The sequence below is a fragment of the Thamnophis elegans genome, chromosome 2 (genome assembly GCF_009769535.1).
Source record: "Thamnophis elegans isolate rThaEle1 chromosome 2, rThaEle1.pri, whole genome shotgun sequence".
Classification (NCBI taxonomy): domain Eukaryota; kingdom Metazoa; phylum Chordata; class Lepidosauria; order Squamata; family Colubridae; genus Thamnophis; species Thamnophis elegans.
The window spans coordinates 150560635-150581489 of record NC_045542.1 but is presented as its reverse complement, the minus strand read 5'-3'; the positions used below and the strand labels follow the sequence as shown (position 1 = coordinate 150581489).

The 20855-nt window shown below is 44.0% G+C and overlaps 1 protein-coding gene across 1 annotated transcript in view; it reads right to left on the bottom strand.

Moving 5' to 3' along the window:
* Nucleotides 1–17507, bottom strand: part of LOC116503561 (valine--tRNA ligase-like) — a 50025-nt gene extending 32518 nt beyond the window's left edge. Inside the window, 10 exon segments of the mRNA XM_032210047.1 lie at nucleotides 271–352; nucleotides 2596–2635; nucleotides 2638–2759; nucleotides 4278–4405; nucleotides 6714–6814; nucleotides 9105–9188; nucleotides 10878–11015; nucleotides 12166–12313; nucleotides 14035–14174; nucleotides 17140–17507. Of these exon segments, the coding sequence (XP_032065938.1) occupies nucleotides 271–352; nucleotides 2596–2635; nucleotides 2638–2759; nucleotides 4278–4405; nucleotides 6714–6814; nucleotides 9105–9188; nucleotides 10878–11015; nucleotides 12166–12313; nucleotides 14035–14085 (894 nt within the window). The 5' untranslated portion in view covers nucleotides 14086–14174; nucleotides 17140–17507.
* Nucleotides 17508–20855: the final 3348 nt, after the last annotated feature.

Sequence of the window (20855 nt, the reverse complement as noted above, 5' to 3'; positions counted from 1 at the left end):
TGAGTTATTGATATGTATTTATGTTGGGGTGGGGAGATGCACTAAGGGAGGCTCAGCCAATCTCATTGTACTCATGTTGTGCATTGGCAATGGAGGTTGAATTGAACTGAATTGAAGCCGGGTCTTTGGCAAGAGAGGGAGAACTGCACCTTCAGACTTGCAAAGACTGTGAGCTAGTCAAGACAGTAAGCATTGACTGTGAAGGGGTATATATAAGTCTGAGTGCTATTGCTTATTGCTACTCCTTTCCCTCTGATTTCAAAATCTTACAGGGTCCATAGTGAAACAAGCTCTGTCCCAGTCCATGGAGGAACCCAGTTTCTTCAGCTGATGGTAGATCCGATCCCCTTTTCTGCGGAGAAGAAAGAAAGAAGTGTACTGATAGCGAAGTATCACCATCACTGGAAAAGCACAGGGCTGATTATTATAACTTTTCTAATGGTCTACAAAATCTAGAGAAAATAAGTAATTGTTCTATTCATTCCTATTCTATCTCTATTCTATTTCTATTCTAATTCTATTCAATTTCTAATTCTAATTCTATTCATTCTGTTCTAATTCTATTCATTCCTATTCTATTTCTATTTTAATTTTTATTCTATTTTAATTCTATTCTAGTTCTAATTCTTATTCTATTCATTCTATTCTAATTCTATTCTCTTCTTTTCTACTGTTACCTTGGTGAGTGTCTTCTTCAGGTAAAATACATCTATTCTACATGGTCTGGCAGTGGGGGATGTATTGGTTGCCAACCCGTGAGATGTTGAGGGTCAGGACCCAGAGAACAGTGGTCTGCCTAGCAGTGCCTTCATTCTGGAGCAAGAAGTCTCTGAGATCAGGTGGGTCTCCATCATTTGGTCCTGGGACCAGTAGACTGGTAAAGATAGTTCTCTCCATGAGAAGGCTATCTTTCTTATCTTTTTAACATCTATCTAGCCATCCATCCATCTTTCATTTTCTCTGCCTGCCTTCCTCTCTCTCTATCTCTCCATCCATCCATCTAGCCATCCATCCATCCATCCATCCATCCATCCATCCATCCAATCTATCCATCCATACCTACCTATCTACCTACCTACCTATCATCTACCGTGTTTCCCCGAAAATACAACATGTCCTGAAACTAAGGCCATGCCATATTTTTCAGGTGGGCAAAAATATAAGCCCTCCCCCTGAAAATAAGCCCCCAGGACACCCCTCCCTCCAGCCAGGCAGAGCACTGCTCACCAATCTAGGGGGCAAAGGTGCTCGTGTTGCTTGGTGCCTTCAGGATATCACTAGGTCAGCGAGCGGCGTTGTGCCCAGCTGGAGGGGGTTTGCCGGGCGGCTGTTCCGCTCCCCGATCGCACGCCTCCCAGCCTCACCATGCCTTGGCCCAGCTCTCCCTGTAAAGTCAGGGTACCTCCACTGCCGCCACCTGCCCCTGCCATCCCAGCATGGCTTTTTCTGCGGAAGTAGGCTGCCGAGTCTTCCAGCAATGGCCACTCTGGGCGTACGCTCTATGATTGTATGCTCTGCTGGCAGCCGGCCCACAATTTCTCTGTCTTTCCTCTGCCTTCGTTGCCCTCCCCCCATTCTCTCATTTATTTGGAGTCTCACAAAGACTCATTTCTAGCAACTTTTACCGATGTAGAGGAGAGTGGCAGGTTGGAGGGGGGGGACGCGAGGCGCATGTCCTAGCGCTACAGGAGACTGACAGGTTTACTGTGTTCCTTGCCCTTTCATCCAGGGAAGCCCCTTGTAAAAAAAAACTCGCGAGTTGAACTCTACTACCCCTCGCTAAAGGGACGTCGGGGAAGGGAACCTATTGCGTGCCTCGCACCCCATTCCCTCCTGCACAAAAAGAACACCTCCCACCCTCAACCCCTCCAATGGTAACGGCTGCCTGCCTGCTTCCCTTCCCCAACCTCCCTTTAGCGAGGGGTAGCAGAGGGGGGAGAAGCGAGATGCGTGTCCTAGCAGCAGAGCTGTCAGTCTCTTGTAGCGCCCTCACAACCTGCCACCCCTCGCTAAAAGGACAGCGGGGAAGGGAACCAGGCAGGCTGCCTTTACCATTGGGGCGGGATGGGAGGTGTTGGGCCGCGAGGCGCGCCTCTTACCTTTCCAGCTTCATCGCGTTCCTCGCTATTGTGTCCAGGGAAGCCCCTGGTAAAAAAAAAAAAAAAAACCTTTCTCGCGAGTTCAAGAAGTTGATTGAACTTGCGAGGTTTTTTTTTAACTAGTGGCTTCCCTGGACACAATGGCGAGGACATGACGGAGTTGGAAAGGTAAGAGGTGCACCTCACTTCTCCGCCCGCCCCAGAAAATAATAACCCACCCACTCGATAATAAGGCCAGGGTCGTATTTCGAGGGTCAAAAGAAAATAAGACCCTGTCTTATTTTCGGGGGAAAAACAGTATCTATCTATTATCTATCATCTATCTATCTATCTATCTATCATCTATCTATCTATCTATCTATCTATCTATCTATCTATCTATCTATCTATCTATCTATCTATCTATATCTATATCTATATCTATCATCTTTTCTATCTTATATGATGCCCATCTCACCAAAATGCTTGGAGAAAGAGACACAGGAAAAAGACTCACTCGTTTTTCCATCTCCAGACTTCCTCGATGAACGGCTCGCGCCAAGGTCATGCCGTGTTTTCCCTTGCTCCTTCCAAAGCTTTTTCTCCACCACCACCTGGGTGGCAATGCCCGCGTGGTCGCAGCCGGGGTTCCACAAAGTGGTCTCTCCCCTCATTCTGTGCCTGCAAGACAAGCATAGGAGCAGGAAGCTCGCTAGAACAAGGGTCTTGGAGACTGCACCCTTATCAGTATCCCCACGGAATCAAACCACACAGGTGGCCAAATAATTCCAGAGAAAGTAAGAGGAATTAGAAGTGGGTTCCCAGACCGATAAAAGATTCAGGACAGCATTATGTACAGGTATTTCCTCAACTTATGATCTCAACTGGGACCAACATTTTGGTTATAAGGCGTGAGGGTCATAAATTGAGACATGGATGTGATGATCTCATGACTGATTTACAGCAGTCATTAAGTGAATCACATAGTTGTAAGTCTAACTACATTCTCCCAAATGGGTGTTTTTGCAAACTGGCGAAAACATTGGAAGCTGGCAAAGAATGTCGCAAATCACAAATAAGTGACCGTAGGAAGCTGCAACTATTGTACTTTTCAGAGTATAAACACACTCCCCCCCAAAAAGAGGGTGGAAATGTCGGTGCATCGTATAGATCGAAAACGGCCATTTTTGGCCTCTTGAAACCACACCCCGCGCCTCCCATTTTCACCAAGAACGGGGCACGCAGATTGTTTGGGAGACCTGCAGAGTGCTCCTGAGGGCTGGGTAGGGTAAAAACAATTTTTTCCCTTGTTTTCCTCTTCGAAATCTTGGTGCGTCTTATACTCTGGTGCATCTTTATAGCCCCAAAAATACAGTAGTCATAAATGAGAGCCAGTTGCCAAGTGCCTGAAAAGTGGTCATGTGGGCCGCAAGATGGGGAATAAAGCAACGTTTTATGACGGCTGGAAATGCTATACAACAGCAGCTTCCAACCTTTTGGATACCGGGGACTGGTTCTGTGGAGAGAGGTTTTTCCACGGATTGGAAGGGACATGCTTTCCTATGCTGCCTGCATCGTGCAGATGGGGCTTTGCTTGTTTGTGCGGCCCAATTTCTGGCATGCTGCGGCCCGGTGCCAGTCCATGCCCTGGGGACCCCCTGCTGTACAAGCTGTAAAGTACCTTTTCCCCAGCCGTTGAATCTCCAAATGGTCGTTAAAAATGACTGATCGTTAGTGGAGGGCTTCCTGTAAACAGCTTGCTTCAAACTTCTCAATTTTTAGGACCAAAACCCTTTTCCTCCACAAGATCATAAGCAACTTGTTAGAATCAAAAATTCTTCATCACAAGTTAGAAGAACGGAGTTTCCAACCTTGGCAGCTTTAAGACTTGTGCACTTCAACTTCCAGAATTCCCCAATCAGCATGCGCTAGCAGAGGAATTCTGGGATTTGAAGTCCACAAGTCTTAAAAGTTGCCAAGGTTGGAGAGCCCTGTACAAGAAAACAGAAAACAGTACAGCTACTATACTTCTTGTAACCTCTTCTATTTGTCCTTATTAATTTCACCAAAGAGATTTGGTGCTTGGAAAAGATATATTTGGACTGAGAAACTCCCAAAAATCTAGTGGAAGATGGAGAAGGCCCAAGATAAGGCCCAGAGGGGTGGGGGCATGTACCCAGAAAGGCAGAGATATCTCACCATCTTGTCAGAGAGTCCTGGATGGAATTGGTGAGGGCATGGCCGAGATGGAGCGATCCGGTAACATTGGGTGGAGGAATACACATCATAAAGATGCCTTTGGGGTTTGGCTCAGATACGCTGCGGCGCTGGGAAAAAAGAGAAAAAGATGGTTTAGTGGTGAGATTTGCAGTGAGGAGGGTCTTCCAGGTAAAGAAGTTTATCTGCTAAGGGGGAAGTTATCCCATGCGATTAGCAGTAAAACACAGAGGGCAAAAAACTGATAGCAGAAAAAGACCTTGTGGTGATGTCAACTGTTCTGTTGGGCTATTCAGCAAAAGAAATTCCCGGGATATTATTTTATCAAAGCATAACTTTACTGATCAATCCATACAAGTACAGAAGAAGCAAAGCCAGCTCTGAATATTCCCGCGAAAACTTAACTACAGTGTTAAAATTCCCCTTTTCCCTCCCCTGGGCCACCACTGTCCCATTTTCCCACCAATCCAGAGCATACTTTTGCTTTGGGAAACAGTTTGCTCAGCTCAGAAAGCTCTCGTTTGACCTGAGGGTGTCGAGAGTCTCCCAGGCTACAGACGGAGCACATGAATGCCTCAATTCCTTCCCAGCCACCCATACCTTCCAATTATACCCCACATCCTCCATGTTGTCTGGCTGTGAGCAAAAGTTCACAGCGAGTCGGCCATGGCAGCTCCAACGAATCTGCCCTTAGAGGGTTTTTAAATTAATTTAAGTCAGATGATAGACATGTGTCCGTCCCAGGCATGGGTTTACAACTGGCACATTCACAACCGGTAGAATCACAAGAGATATGTGAGCAGGCTGAAAACTTGCAAGATTTTACTACCTGGTGGGATAAGGAGGATCTTCTAGGTCAGGGTTTACCAACTATGAGGAGAACCTCCCTTAGGAAAGTGAGACAAAATCCAGGAGAGGTCTGAAGTACTTTTAGTTGTATATTAATAACTCTGTCAGACCCAGACTTAAGTAGCGTAGTGATTCTTCCAAGCGGAGTCCTTTATTGTTTTCCCACCTGTAGACAAAAACTGGCCAAACTAAAGACTCTACTACCTGACTACATGTACAGATAACATTAGGTTTGCAGCAGCTAGCGGTGGAACAGAGTCTTAGTATAGCAGTGCTAGAATCCTCTACAAACACTGGAAGTGCATACATGAAGGGCGGATCACCACCTGTCAAGAATAGTGTAGGACAGTGATGGCAAAACTTTTGGCACTGAGTGCTGAAAAGGGAGGGGGGCCTGCGTGCATGTACGCATGGGGGCATGCCCCGGAAGAGAAACTCCCCAGTAGGCATGCACGGGCCAGAAAATGACTTCTGGTTTCCAACACACGCATGCGCCCCAGCCAGCTATCTTCCGATTACTGGGGCGCATGCACACACAACGATCAGCTGGGCAGCACGCATGCACACAACGGAAAACGGAAGACCAGCTCTTCCAGTTTCCAGCACTGCCACATGTGCAAAATTCAGCTGATAATTGCGTGCTATAAACCAGGGAAGGACCGGGCGATGTTGTGTGTGCCATCCAACATAGCTTGTGTGCCACTTCGGGCATGCGTACCATAGGTTCGCCATCATGGGTTTAGGAGATTCCTATAATGATTAGCACTTTGGATTAGATGGCCTCAAAAGTACCCTCCAACTCATATATTCTGCAATGCTCAGATGCAGATAGATACTTTTAAGATCCCCGTTTGGGCAATTTCTTTGGGTGTAAAGAATTAGGACAATACATTAAGTTGCAATTCAGAAGAGGTATCACTCAAGTTCAACACTAATTTGGCATCAGGTAAGAATTCAAGCGTGGTTGGGTTTAGATCCATGATGGCAAACCTATGGCACATGTGCCAGAGGTGGCACACAGAGCCCTCTCTGCTGGCACGCCAGCCGTCCCCCCAGATCAGATCTCTGTGGCATTTCTTCATGAGCTTCTGTTTCCCTGCAAACGACGAAACAGAAGCTCACAAAAGAAAAAGATCTCACCGCTTGCTGTGCTACCGGGGTTGGGATGCCCTAACCTCCCGCTGGCCAGCTGGTCTTCAGGTCTATGTTGCACATGTGTACATGCATGCATTAAGCACGCATGCGCACCTTTCAGTTTGGGCATGCGTGCGTGCGGAGTTTGGGCAATCAGTGGATAAAAAGTTTGCCATCACTGGTTTAGACCCTTTGTGGAACGTAAGGTCTATAAGCTAATGACTTGTTTAACTCCACCTGCTCTTTTTCTAAATTTCCCAATTGAAGTTCAACATAAGAACACTGCCTACATGTAAAGCATTATATTCTTCTGGCTGGTGCTCAGGGGGAAGCCCTAATGAAGCTTAGCTCAACCCTGTAATAAATGTCCAAGCCATGTGGGCAAAGTAATCATGAAGAGATCTCGGGTTATGGCAATTCCTTGCCCATACTTACGCCGTACTCTGGTTTAAAGAAACCCTGGCTCTCCCACCATGAATACCAAGCTGCTTCGACATACTGCGGGCTGTAAGAGTCAGGCATTGGACCCGTCACATCTAGAAAGCAAGAAAAGTTCTGAGTTCAAGACAGGTAGAGGTTGGGGCTCCCACCGTTCATTGTGAGCCACCGTGAAGTATAAACCAAACATATGGAGAACATCAGGGTTCAGCAGAAGAGAAAGGGAAAGGGTCTCATGCAGAAGATAGCAATAGGTTTTTGCCACAGGCCTTGAGAATGGCTGCCATCTACTAAAAGTCCCACCACCCTTTTGGTCCAATAACCTAGGTTTAAAGAGTTCTGAATCTGAAATGCTTGAAACCAGCTGCAGATAGTCCTTGACTTACAACCGTTCATTTAGTGACCATTTGAAGTTACAATGGCACTGGAAAAAAGTGACTTATGCTGTTTTTCACACTCACCACCATGGACATGGGGTTGAAATTCTGATGCTTGGCAACTGACTCGTATTTATGATGGTTGCAGGGTCCCCGGGGGTGTGTGTGTCATGTGATCCCTCTTTTGTGACCTTTGGACAAGCGAATTCAACTGAGAAGCCTGATTCACTTAACAACCGTGTTACTAACTTAACAACTGCAGTGTCTCACTTAACAACTGGTGGCAAGGAAGATTGTAAAATGGGGAAAAGCTCCTCCCTTGATAACTCTCTTGCTTAGCAATGGAAATTTGGGGCTCAATGGTGGTCGTAAGTCAAAGACTACCTATATTCTGACCTTCTATGAAATGTTCTGACCATTCTGGAAACAGTCCGACCTTGAAATGCCACCCATTTGAATTGAGATAAATTATTTCAAACCTATGTTTTGATTTCCAACGTTATCAAAAAAGAATTGGAAAAGCGTGCAATATAGGATGTGCCAGCTGTTCCAAGCACAAAGCAGGGCATTTAAATGAGTTCACTGAAGCCGGGCACTCCACAATTTCCACCAACAAACTGTTGACCTACAAACCCCTCCGAATCCAAATCACCAATCAGAGACAGCACCGACCCTCAGCCACTCAAGACCCTCCCCCAATAGCAGTTCACATCCCAATGACCCTGAGCTGAGGTAATCTCCCCATCACGAGACCCGTCCCAAGACACACCCACACCTGAAACCCTATAAACAAAAGAACTACTGACATCCCCTAAACTCCGTTGAAGTTTTCCATTGAACCCACACTGCATATCGGACATCCACACAACTGGCGAGTCCAGAGATGTTTCACGAGAAAAGTCCTCCACTCCTCTGCTCGCAACTGAATACCTGATGCCACCAGACTTGAAATTTCTGGGCTTAGACAACTTAGAACTACGCCACCTTTGGTCTGACATAAGCGGAGTACATAAAATTATCTGCTACAATGTCCTACCTGTCAATGACTACTTCAGCTTTGACCACCACAATACATGAGCACATAATAGATACAAACTTAAGGTAAACCGCTCCAAACTCAACTGCAGAAAATATGACTTCAGCAACAGAGTGATCAACGCCTGGAATGTGTTACCTCAGTGGTTTCTTCCCCAAATTCCCAAAACTTTAACCTTAGACTGTCTACTGTCGACCTCACTCAGTGGTGGGATTCAAATAATTTAACAACCGGTTCTCTGCCCTAATGACCAGCTGGGTAGATGGGGCTCGGTGGTCATGTGACTGAATGGGCGTGGCAACTTGATGTCACTCAATGGGCGCTTCGCCTTAGCTGTTGCAATGTAAGAAGGGTTAACCGGAGAGGCAGTTTCTGTAAGCAGGGCAATAAACATTAGGCTAGAAACAACACCAGAATCTTTCCTTCCTGCCTTCTTTACAGGATTAGCCTTGTAAAGTGGGAAAAAAACCAAAATGAGATTTCTTCCAACAACCGGTTCTCGAACTGCTTAGAAAGTTAACAACCGGTTCTCCCGAATAGGTGCGAACTGGCTGAATCCCACCACTGACCTCACCCCATTCTTAAGAGGTCCGTAAAGGGAGCATGCATAAGCACACCAACATGCCTACCGTCCTTGTCCTAACAACCCCATTTAGGTCGTATCCGTTTCATGTATTCATAATTTTGTACATACTTATATCTATTGATAAAACAATAAAGAAATAAACAAAATAAAGATGTTACCTAGCCTGGTATATGAAAGGTCTGGAAACCAACCCACAACCTCGGAAAATGAACGTTCACCCTCATCCTACATCTGAGGTACAAATATTCGCCCTCTATTGCATTTAAATATTGTCCACCTCTACAGCAATCTCCCTGTCCTAGAAGTGTTTCTATGCAGGTTAGGTTCAGGGTGCTTCCCCAAAGAGTGAAGGACAAACTCCCCAATCCTTTTTACCTGCAATAACTTACCTTTTTTCTCTCCTGGTTTGGTGGGGATATCATAGGTGATGATTTCAAGATCCTTCTTTTCTTTCTTCTCAGCTTTTGGCTTTTCTAACAAGGAATCAGGGTGTTACATCAGGTTAAGAGCACAAGAAAACGACAACAAAACAATGTGGGGATAAAGAAAATTTGTTTCAGCCCCCCCCCCAAACCTCCCCCCCCCCAAAAAAACAAAACAGATGGAAAAGAATATCAGTTAAGCTAAATTTCTCTATTAGGTTTCTACGCAGATTCTCAGCCATCCAGGTCATGGTTGTCCCAAAGGTGCTTTTTTCAAGAGGCAACTGGACTTTCTGATTTTTTTTTTCCTGTGTAGATGTTTCGCTTTTCAACCAAGAAGCTTCTTCAGCTCTGACTGGATGGTGGGGAATGGATATCTGTCAGATAATTATTCTAACAGAATTTGATCCATAGAATGAGAATTTATTGCAAAATAAATACCAGAGAGGGACTGGCAGGCAGTGTGGAAAGATTAATCAATATTACGGTGATTCAATCCCCCCCCCCTCTTACAGGCACATTATCTTAAGAAAATTATTTATCTGATACAATATGCACTTTCTTTTCTTAAAAATCATCTGGGGAAAATATTCGTCAAATTCCCCATGTTATCATTCAGCGACAGTATTTCACCGGGGCTGGGAAATACAATCTGCAATTTCTAAAATCATGCTAAAATGACTGAAATAGGTAAATATTAAATACAGGTCATACTTGACTTACAATAGACCCCAGAATTCCTTTTGCTAAATGAGACTTGCCCCATTTTACTAGCTTTTTTGCCACTGTTGTTTAGTGAATCTCTGCAGTTGTTAAGTTAGTAACATGGTTACTAACTAACTTGTGGTCATAAATTGAGGATTACCTGTATTTCCCAATCCTTGAGGGGAAAACAATTTTTTCATCTCTGCTGCAGAAAGTCAAAAGGCACCTAATTTCCTTCCCATATAATAATACACAGCCCTGCTAGCTGGGAATTCTGGGAGTTGAAGTCCACAAAACTTCAAGCTCCCTGGTGGAGAAATGCCAATTTAGCAGGTGGAGCAGAATCTCCTCAGCATGGCAGTGTTGCTGGGAAGGCAACGTATTTCAGGCTCAAAGGTTGCATGCCACATACATACAACACCCCCCCTCCCAATACACACACATACACACTGTTAGGAATATATAACGGTTGGGTTGGCAATATATAAATCATGTAACAATGCTATACCTGTTTCTTTAATCATGCTGTAAAATGTGATTGGTTGCTGTTTCCTCATCAGCCATAAGAGGGAGCCAGAATGACTGTTAGCTCCCTGTTTTTTAGATGTTGGGCTGATCTGATCTGAGTGTTTTGGAAGCTGGCTGTTAGAAAGTGCCGTGAGCTACTGTAAGTTTTGCAACCGCTAGCAAACTTTGAGTACCAGACTGTTTGTGTGTTTATGGACTATGTTATTGGATTGTCCCTTAACTGAAAGACATTGATGACTGACTGTCTTATCCGTGTATGACTTGGACTGTTTGATGGACTCTGATACCTCTATTTCCACGAAAGTAAAAGCCTATTTAAACTGCAGTGTCTCTGTATGCTGGTTTGTGTGTTCTCCAACAACACTCTCAAAAACGCTTCTCTGAACGCACTCGCTCTCCCAAAGGGGAGCTTACCTAACACCACAAAGCAAAAGTGTTTGAGTCTTACTTTTTTTTTGCAGATGCAGGCCTATTTAATTCTGTTCTCCTTCTATCTACATCACCTACCTCTCCCTGTTGCTGCAGGTTCTTTTCCTTCTTCTGAAGAAAACTTCTCCAGTTTTTCTTTCTTTTTGGCCTCTTTCTTCAGCTGCGACGCGCTTTTGGGAGGGGGCTCTTCTATCTCCTCTTTCTCCGGCAACTCAGCTTCAGAGGAAACCGGTTGGTTTGCAGGGCAGCAGGAGGAAAAATACAAATGAATGAACTCACAGCTTCCCACTATTCAGTCACTCTAAGGCAGGCGACATGGCAAAAGTCCGCTGTAACCTAAAAAAACTGGTTTGTCTTCAGCAAGGTGCCGTTGTATAGGATTTCCTGCTTGGGCAGGGGTTGGACTAGAAGGACCTCCAAGGTCCCTTCCAACTCTGCCATAAAGTTATTCCCGCACTGTATGAAGACAGTGGGAACTGGGTACATAGATCTTCCATGCTTGGGTACAGGGATGAAATGCTACCGGTTTGGACCAGTTCACCCCAACCGCTTGTAAAAGAAAAGCTACCGGTATTTCTGATGATCAGCTGTGACATGTGATTTTATTACTGTATTTTCGAAGTATAAGACACACCAAGATTTTGAAGAGGTAAATTTAAAAAAAAAGTTTTTGCACTCTGCAGGCTTCCCAAACCCTCTGCATGCCTCGTTTTTGTGAAAAACGGGGCATGCAGAGCGTTTGAAAGGCCTGCAAAGTTCTCCTGGGGGCTGGGGTGGGGGCAAAAAGGAGCAAAAAAAAGGGGCCCGTTTTTTGCTCATTTTTGCCCTCGCCAGCCCCCAGGAGCACCCCCTGCACGTCCATTTTTGTGAAGGGAGGACAAAAATGCTGTATTCAGTGTATAAGACACACCCGATTTTCACCCTTTTTTGGAGGGAAAAGGTTTGTCTTATACTCCAATAATATGGTAGCTAGAAAGCAGGATTTCCTGCTTTCTAGATAATCTAAATCGTGTGGCACAGCGGATCCCCCCCCTCACTGTTCTACTTACCTTTACAGGTGCACTCGGTAGCAGGCTCCACCCACCTACTGGACGTCATCACATCTGTTTTCGACGCTCTGCGCATGTGCGGAGATGGCGCATGCACTCACATTTGTGAACCGGTAGCGAAAGTAAGTAGATTTCACCCCTGCTTGGGTACAATTATTTGTATAATGTAGGGCATTCTCATTCAGCGTCCACAATTGGGACAGGCAACCTGGCCATTAGATGAAATGGTTGCTAAATGAAACTGCTTCATTTATGCTGGACCTGACTGCACCAATTAAGGAGGATTTGAAAAGAGGCCATCCACAGGAAAGTCTTACCTTTAAAGTCCATTTCTAGAACACCACCTCCTGGGCCCTCATACAACCTCACTGTGCCCAAAACAGCCTGGAATTCTGGTTGGTTGATACACGTCAGGAACCATCGAGTCAGGTTGATAAAATAAGTGCGAAGGGTTTGGTTGAGAACCTAGAAGAGAAGGAAGTTAATTATGCATGCTATTTTATTTTTTCCACTGATTAGCTGCCATAATTATCCAAGGGACTCTAATGTAATATATAGGTAGTCCTCGCTTATGACCAGTTGCTTAACGACTGTTCGAAAACTGAAGGGAATATGGATTCTACAAATTTGGAATTAACAGAATCTATGAGTGATGAAGTGGATTTTCTCAAGAAGATTGATGGCGTTTGAGGAATGGACTTTGCAGATCTAACTGCAAATCAATTTGGACTGGACTTTTTTGGGAAAGAGATTGACAAAAGAGGTTTTAATTTTGGGGAACAAAACATAATTGCTGGGAAAGTTTTCAACCAAAGTCTTAGGGAGACGTTTTGATTAAAAATCAAACAAGAGTATTTGATCCCGGACAGATCAGAGAAAATAATTGTGGTGATTTATGGTAAATAAAAAGTCGCAATAGACTTTCTGAGAAATACAATAATAGATTGTTAGGGTTTAAAGTTTAACTTTGCTGTTAGTTTGCCTGTTAATATTTTGCCTTTATATAGTAGATAGATAACAGGTCAAATTGGTTACAAATAGTTTATAAATTTGGGTTTGCTTCGTAAAGGGGGGAAATTAATATTGTTCCAATATTGCAATACTGGTGAATATTTGTAGCTTGAGTGTAGGATAAGGATGAAGGTTCGTTCTCCGAGCTTGTGGGTTCGTTTCCGAATGTTTCGTTACCAGGCTAGGTAACAAACGTTTGGCAACCAAACTACAAGCTCGGAAAACAAACTTTCACCCTCATTGTTCCAAGATGTTTATCAGTATTAAGATAAGAGCGATATACAATATATTATGTAGGAAACATGGTGGCGCAGTGGTTAAAATTCAGCATTGCAGACAAACTCTCCTCAGTGCCAGGAGTTTGTTCCTGACCAGCTCAAAGTTGACTCAGCCTTCCCTCCTTCTGAGGTGACTAAAATGAGGGCCCAAATTGTTGAGGGAAATATCCTGACTCTGTAAACTCCTTAGAGAGTTCAGTTAAGCATTATGAAGTGGTCTATAAGTCTAAGTGCTATTGCTATATGTACGTATATGTGGTTTTGTCCTTTGCCTTTTTCAACGCACATTTTTTCTCCCTTTTCTAATGTTTTATCTTCAAAGCATTCAGCCTTCAGCCTTCAGGGATAGACAAAGCCTAGAAAGATAAATTGTTTTGTCTATCTTTGTTTTGTTTTTGTAAAACTTATTTTTCCTTTATTTTGAGTTTGCATTTGACCTTAACTTCCCGAACAAAATAAAATGTATTCAAAAAAGAAGAAAAAGAAGAAAGAATGACAGGATTGAGAAGAAATTGTCTAAGAAAACCACGGCTGAATAAATTAGGTTGTAAAAGAGAAACATAAAGAAAGAAAGAAAAAAGAAAGAAAGAAAGAAAGATAGATAGATAGATAGATAGATAGATAGATAGATAGATAAAAGAAAAACCAATGTATAAAGTGAGCTGGAGTCAAGAGCTGATTGCCAAGGACGGAAGATACGGCGTTGGCATAAACTAAATTTTGTTAAAAGGTGGAAAGTGAAAATTGCCCACTATTGTGCAAATGACCTTACTACAGATGTTGATCTTTCTTCCCTTCGTGGAAAAAAGAGGTCAATTTACATAAGGGTAACAAAATGTGCTGCCAAATTAACAAAGAAAGAGAGAGAGAGAATAACAATGACGCAGGAAAACTCACATATTTATACGGCAACAAAAGACAACAGCAGCGGTCACATCGGCCAGTCATGGTTTCCCCCACCAGGTATGTCCGAAGCTTCAGTGACTGTCCAGCACCCCAAGGAGATGCTGCAGTTCGGCTACAGCACGATCCAGCCCCTGTGGGAAGAGGGGAGTAAGGTGTGAACTCAAAGCAGCTCCCAAGCGATTCCCCAAAAGGATTTAAAATACATTTTTCTAAAATACATTCATATACGTATATATAAATGGTGGAAAAATGAGGACCCAGATTGTTGGGGGCAGTAGGCTGACTCTTAAACTGCTTAGAGAGGGTGTAAATCACTGTGAGCGGAATATAAGTCTACGGCAACTGCTATGGCTTTACTGCCTCCGAGAAACGAGAGCACTCCTTCACTCATCCTCCCAGGCACACAACTTTGTTTTAAGGTGTATGTAGTACAGGTAGTCCTCAATTTACAACCACGATGGAGCTAATATTTCTATGGCTAAGCAAGACAGTTGTTAAGTGAGTTTTGCCCCATTCTACGATCTTTCTCGCCAGAGTTATTAAATGAATCACTACAGTTGTTAAGTTAGTAACACAGTTGTGAAGTGAATCTGACTTACCCCACTGACTTTGCTTGGTCGCAAAAGGGATCATACCCACACACACACACACACACATGGGACACAAAAATCATCATAAATAAGCAGCTGCCACGTCTTTTATTTTGATAAATCTTGCCCAAGAGATTTCGGAGAACCCTTATTTTCTTCAGATACTAACAATGCCAAAGAGCAGTTCTCACCTGTGGGTTGCGACTCCTTTGGGGGTTAAACGACCCTTTCACAGGGTCGCCTAATACCATCCACCTCCACCGGCATCGCTCATGCTCAGGAGCGCGTCCTGAAGCACAGGTGTATGCCTCCTCCAGCTCTGGCGCAACCCAGACGCTGCCCTGCCCGGTCTCCACGCCAGGGAAAGGCCGAGGCGCTTAAGGGGAGAGACGGGTTCTTCTGGGTGGCGGATCAGCCTTGGCTCTGATGATGTCCGAAACGAGTGCGGTCGGCGGTGCCACTTCAGCACAGTTGCCTGCACAGGGGCTCGAAGGCACCCGGAAAGCAGGAGATCGCAGGGCAGTTGGGCCATCCATTTCAGCCGCGGATGGGCTCACCCCAGGCAGGCGCATCCCAGGATTCAAGCCGCCTTGGCCTGGATGCTGCCTTTGCAACACCCCCGCCAGTCCTGTCCTGTGGGCTAACTGAGCTCGGAGGCTTTTTGGCCCCCAGGAAGGGCTGGCAGGAGGGCTGGAGGGGAGGATAGGCCCCGCTCACCCTTCTTCAGTCCTGAGGAATTCCACTCGGGACAGAAGCACAGTTTGATGTAGCTTAAGCCTCTGTTTAAATCCCATTTAAAGGGCAACTTCTTAATCTGTGTTAAATATTGCTTGCACAAATTAACCGCTACACACGCTCCCATGCCTGGTTGTAACGATTCAAAGAAAGAAAGAAAGAAAAAGAAAGGGAGGAGGAAAGAAGAAAAAGAAAGAAAGGAGGGAAGAATGGAAGGAAAGAAAGAAAAGAAGAAAGGAAAGGGAGGAGGAATGGAAAGAAAAAGGAGGAGGAATGGAAGAAAGGAAAAAAAAAGAAAGGAAGGAAGGAAGAAAGAAAAGGGAGGGGAATGGAAGGAAAAAGAAAGAGAAAGAGAAAAGAAAGGAGAGAGGAATGGAAGAAAGAAAGAAAAGAAAAAGAAAGGGAGGGGAATGGAAAGAAGAAAGAAAAAAAGAAAGAAAGAAAAGGGAGGAATGGAAGGAGAAGAAAGAAAGAAAGAAAAGAAAGAAAAGGGAGGATGGAAAAGTAAGGAAGAAGAAAAGGGAGGAATGAAAAGAAAGAAGAAAGGGAGGAGGAGGAAGGAAAGAAAGAAAAAAAGAAAGAAGAAAGAAACTGGTTGGGTGGGAACATAGTAAAAAATAAACTTAATAAGTGAAACTCGTGTAAACCATGAACAGCTGCTGCAGGTAGGCAGGGAGTCATTTTATCCTAGAAATCCCGCCTGGCTGATCTTCTCCCAAACCAAGATTGGCAGATTAATCACTATGCTTTAATTATGTTCAATTTGTAATAATGAAAAAACATCCTGCATATCAGATATTTACATTACAATTCATAACAGTAGCAAAACTACAGTTACAATAGCAATGAAAATAATTTTATGGTTGGGGGTCACCACAACACGAGGACTGTGTTAAAGGGTCGCGGCATTAGGAAGGTTGAGAACCACTGTCCTAAAAGCTATGCATGCCCCCTTTTTTTGACAGAAAAAACAGGCCGTTTTGGGGAGGTCTGCAGAGTGCAAAAACTTTTTTTTTTAATTTGCCTCTTCAAATCTTGGTGTCTTATACTCAGAAAATACAGTAGTTATGGCAGCCAAAAAACAGAAAGAGTCTGGGAACGCCTTTCGGGGTACTCCTTACAACCATTTATTTAATGACCGTTCAAAGTTAGAACATCCCTTTAAAAAGTGACTTATGATTGTTTTTCATACTTACGACTGCTGCAGCATCCCCATAATCATGAACAAACTGGTACCCTATTTCCCCGAAAATAAGACCTCCCCAGATAATAAGCTTCTGAGCACATTGGCTAAAATAAGCCCTCCCCCCAAAACAACCCCTCCCTGAAAATATTACAACACAGCAGCTGCGATGAGTGACCACACTCGCCACCTCCTGCACCTCAAAAATAATAAGACCTCCTTGAAAATAAGGCCAAATGCTTTTTTCAGGGGTCAAAAGAGAACCGGTAGTATTTAAGATGGCTGCAGTGTCCCAGAGTCAGAGGAAAATTTGCAACTTTCTGACAAGTAAAGTTTATGGGGGAGCCAGATTCTCTTAACAACTGTGTTCCTAACTTAACACTACAGTGATTCACAGCTGTAGCAAGAAATGTCGTAAAAAGGAGCAATTGTCTTGTTTGGCAATGGAAATTTTGGACTCAATTGTGGTTATAATTCAAGGACTGCCTGTAACGCATTTCCTTAAATGTACAAGCTTTCATGCTACCAGATACTTTCTGATTTGGGCCTATCAACCCCAGCACAGCCACCGCACCTCAACACCCTCACCTGTTTATTCTGCTTGGAAATCTTCAGCGCAGAAAAAGCGACAGAACAGGCGGCGGAGCTATTTCCATGTCAGCGTAGCTGATCCATTGCCGCACCAAAGCTCTTGTTTCGGGATTGTGCCCTCTCATAACATCTGGAGAAAGCAGGTAAGACAGCTGTAGGACCAGACACATAGACCCCTGCTCTGGTTTCCAGAGCTGGGAGTTTGGGCAGAGAGAAAAAACGGTTCTTGAATTCGGCATTGGGAGGCAGTTCAACCACCGTGAGCTCCTGCCGGCCGTAACGGCTGCGACCAACACACGGATGTTCTGGAAATTATCCGGATGGGGGCAGATGTAGAGGTAGGCATGATGAGAAGACAGAGAGACCTGAAATCAAGACAAAAGGAAGGTGAAGGCAAACAGCCTGCTAACACAATGCATCTCTACAACAATGGTTTGGTAATGAACTTTGAAGAGTTGGAAAAGAAATGGCATTTCTAATTGCCCTAAGGTGAGATGGACAGCAAATAGAAGGAAGGGAGGGAGGAGAGAGGAGAGGGAGAAGGAAGGAGAGGGCAGAGCAGAGCAAGAGGTAAGGTAAGGAGGGAGGGAGGAGGAGGAGGGAGGAAGGAAGGAAGGAAGAAGGAAGGAAGGAGAGGACAGAGTAGAGCAGGAGGGGGAGAAGGAGGGAGGGGGGAGAAGGAGAAGGGCAGGCAGAGCAGAGCAGGAAGGGATAATGAGGGAGGGGGGGAGGAAGGAGAGGCAGAGCAGAGAGAGTGTAAGGAGGGAGGGAGGGGAGGGGGCGGAAGATAGGGCAGAGGAGGGATAATGAGGGAGAGGAGGGAGGGAGGAAGGGAGAAGGAGGGCAGAGCGAGAGCAGGAAGAGGGTAAAGGGGGAGGAGAGGGAGGAAGGAGAGGGCAGGGCAGGGCAGAGTAGAGCAGGAGGGGTAAGGAGGGAGGGAGGGAGGAGGGAGGGAGGGAAGGAAGGAAGGAAGGAAGGAAGGAAGGAAGGAAGGAGCTCAACTATCCTGAAGTATAGAATGGTTTGGAGTGGAATGGCCTACAGCTATGATTCTCAACCTTGGAAACCTTGATGCAGACTTCAACTCCCAGAATTCCCCAGCCAGCCTCTTAAAGTTGCCAAAGTTGAGAAACACTGTTCTGTCCCATTCTTCTTCACCTTACCCTAGGAACATCAGAAGGAAGACATAAAATATATATGAAGAGTCAGTTAAAGCCCACATAGCTTAAGTTGCCACGGTTGGGAAAACACCAATCTCTCTCCCTCTCCCTGCTTTAGTTAGCAGATGCTTCTCATCAAAGGAAGAAAAAATGGAAGGAAAATTTAAGCTCAAAGCTGCTCATTCATACAGGTTCTACCAGTAACACTAAACTATGATGCAGCACTCGAGCTGAACTAGCGAGTTTCCTTGGAAGCAAAGAGGCCCAGTTTTCCCTCCAAAAGTTGCTCTGAAATATTTAAAAACTCAGAATGTGAAACTTATTAAGTACAAAAGTAAAACCTGCACTTCATGACAGGTAGTCCTCCGACTTACACCCACGATGGGTACCAGAATTTCTGTGGCTAAGCAAGACGGTCGTTAAGTGGAGTTGAGCCTGATTTTACGACCTTTCTTGCCACAGTTGTTAACCGAATCACTGCAGCTGTTAAGCAAATCCAGCTTTTCCCATTGGCCAGTTGGGAAGATCGTAAATGGCAATCAGATGACACTGCAACCTTCGTAAATACATGCCGGTTGCCAAATATTCGTCACATGACCTTAAAGAAGCTGCGAACAGTTGTTAAATAACTTTTCCCCCCAGTGTGGTTGTAATTTCGAAGGGTCGTTAAATGAACGGTTGAGGACTACCTGTGATTCCATTGAAATTATATTTAAGTTTAAACTCAGGTAATTAAATGTAGCATTTATTTTTATCCAGCTCGATTTTTGAATTCAAAGTCCAAATACAGTCCAAAACTTTGCGGGGGTTGGTGGGTGGAATTGAAGTAAAACAAACAAATCCACCATACGGTATATATCATTTTCACCTCTCATAACACTATCTGATCTGTTACTCCTACCTATATCATTCATTAATAGCTTAGCGACAGCCTAGTCGCTTCAAAAAAAAAAAAAAGAATCAATTTCTTTCAGCTTGCAATAGTTTCCTTGCACAAATATCTGAGAATTATTTTGCTCAAGGCAGAAAACAGAAGAAATGCTTTTTTTTTTTTTTTTTACAAAAGAAAAATCAAACGCCACATTCAAACTAACCTGTTAAGACAGACGTCTAAACACAGGGCTCACTTGCTATATAATGGAGCAATGACAGCTAAAGAATTTCCTAATTTTAGAATGCGCTCGACTCATTTTGAACCTTGATAGTTCTATCAATTCATTTCCATGATGCAATCTACTGCAAACTTTCAATGTTTCATCAGCTTCCTTTTGGATGGGTACAGCTATCAATGACCCAGGTCAGGTCAGATTCTTTCTGATTTATTTCCTTCCATATTGACCCTCAAGCCACGCACATAGTCGGTTTTAATGAATGTAAAACTCCCTCATAACTTCTGGTCAGTTTTTCCTTGGATTCACATTTTTTAAATAGAAGATCAAGGTTACATGTCTCATCCAAAGTGTCTGAAGACGGGACAATGAAGCAATGAACCAAGGAGAGAAGCAACTTAGAATTAAGAAGAAATTCCTGACAGTGAGAACAATTAATCAGTGGAACAACTTGCTTCCAGAAGCTATGAATGCTCCAAAACTGGAAGTTTTTAAGAGGAGACACCTTTCTGGAATGGTATAGGCAGGGTCTCCTGCTTGAGAGGATGTGACTAAAAGACCTCCAAGGTCCCTTACAATTTTGTTATTCATCCTTTTTTCTTTTCTTTTTGAAGCATCAATCCTGTGGAGTAGGGTTAGCTGAGAGAGAAAGATGGCTCGTAGGACAGCCAGTAAATTGGCCTTGGATTATGCAACGCTTAACAAACATTACGACTTCTTTTAAAATACTGAACCACAATATCTGCTATTATTCCATCAGATTTACAACATCTTGAAAGTCTAGTAATCACCCTTATATAGAAATGCCTTACTTTCTTTCCTATAAAGAAGCCTAATAGGTACATCAGTGTTTGTTTTTTCAGACTTGACAACTTTAAGATGTGTGGACAGCATGCCGGCTGGGGAATTGTGGGAGTTATATATCTTAAAATTGCCAAGTTTGAAAAAGTATTGTTGTGAATAAAAGTGGTGTACACAAAAAGGCATTAAATCCTGGGAAACACACAGCTAGTCTTCTTTAAAGTTGCCTCTAGGTGAGATGGGGCATATCATTTTACTAAATAAATAAATAAATAAATTCACCTCCTTATAAGAAACAACTCCCCCCCCCCAATCCACCTAATTTGGATATTTGGATACCAAGAACAGGAGCTGGGGGGGGGGGAATCACAGAACTTGTGGAGCAACTTATAAGAATTCTACAAGTTCTGGGGGTGCAACTAAGGGAATGGGATGCCCCAAATCTAAGTTGGGGGGGGGGAGGAAGGAATCTTCAATAAGCAGCAGATCAAATATTTGCATAGTTTAAATTATTTAAGAACTTCTTTAAATTCTTTAAGAACAGGAGTTCGGGGGGGGAAGTGACTACAGAACTTGTGAACCAACTTATAAACATCCTGAAAGTTTTGGGGTGCAACTTAAGGGCGGAGAATGGGATGCCATT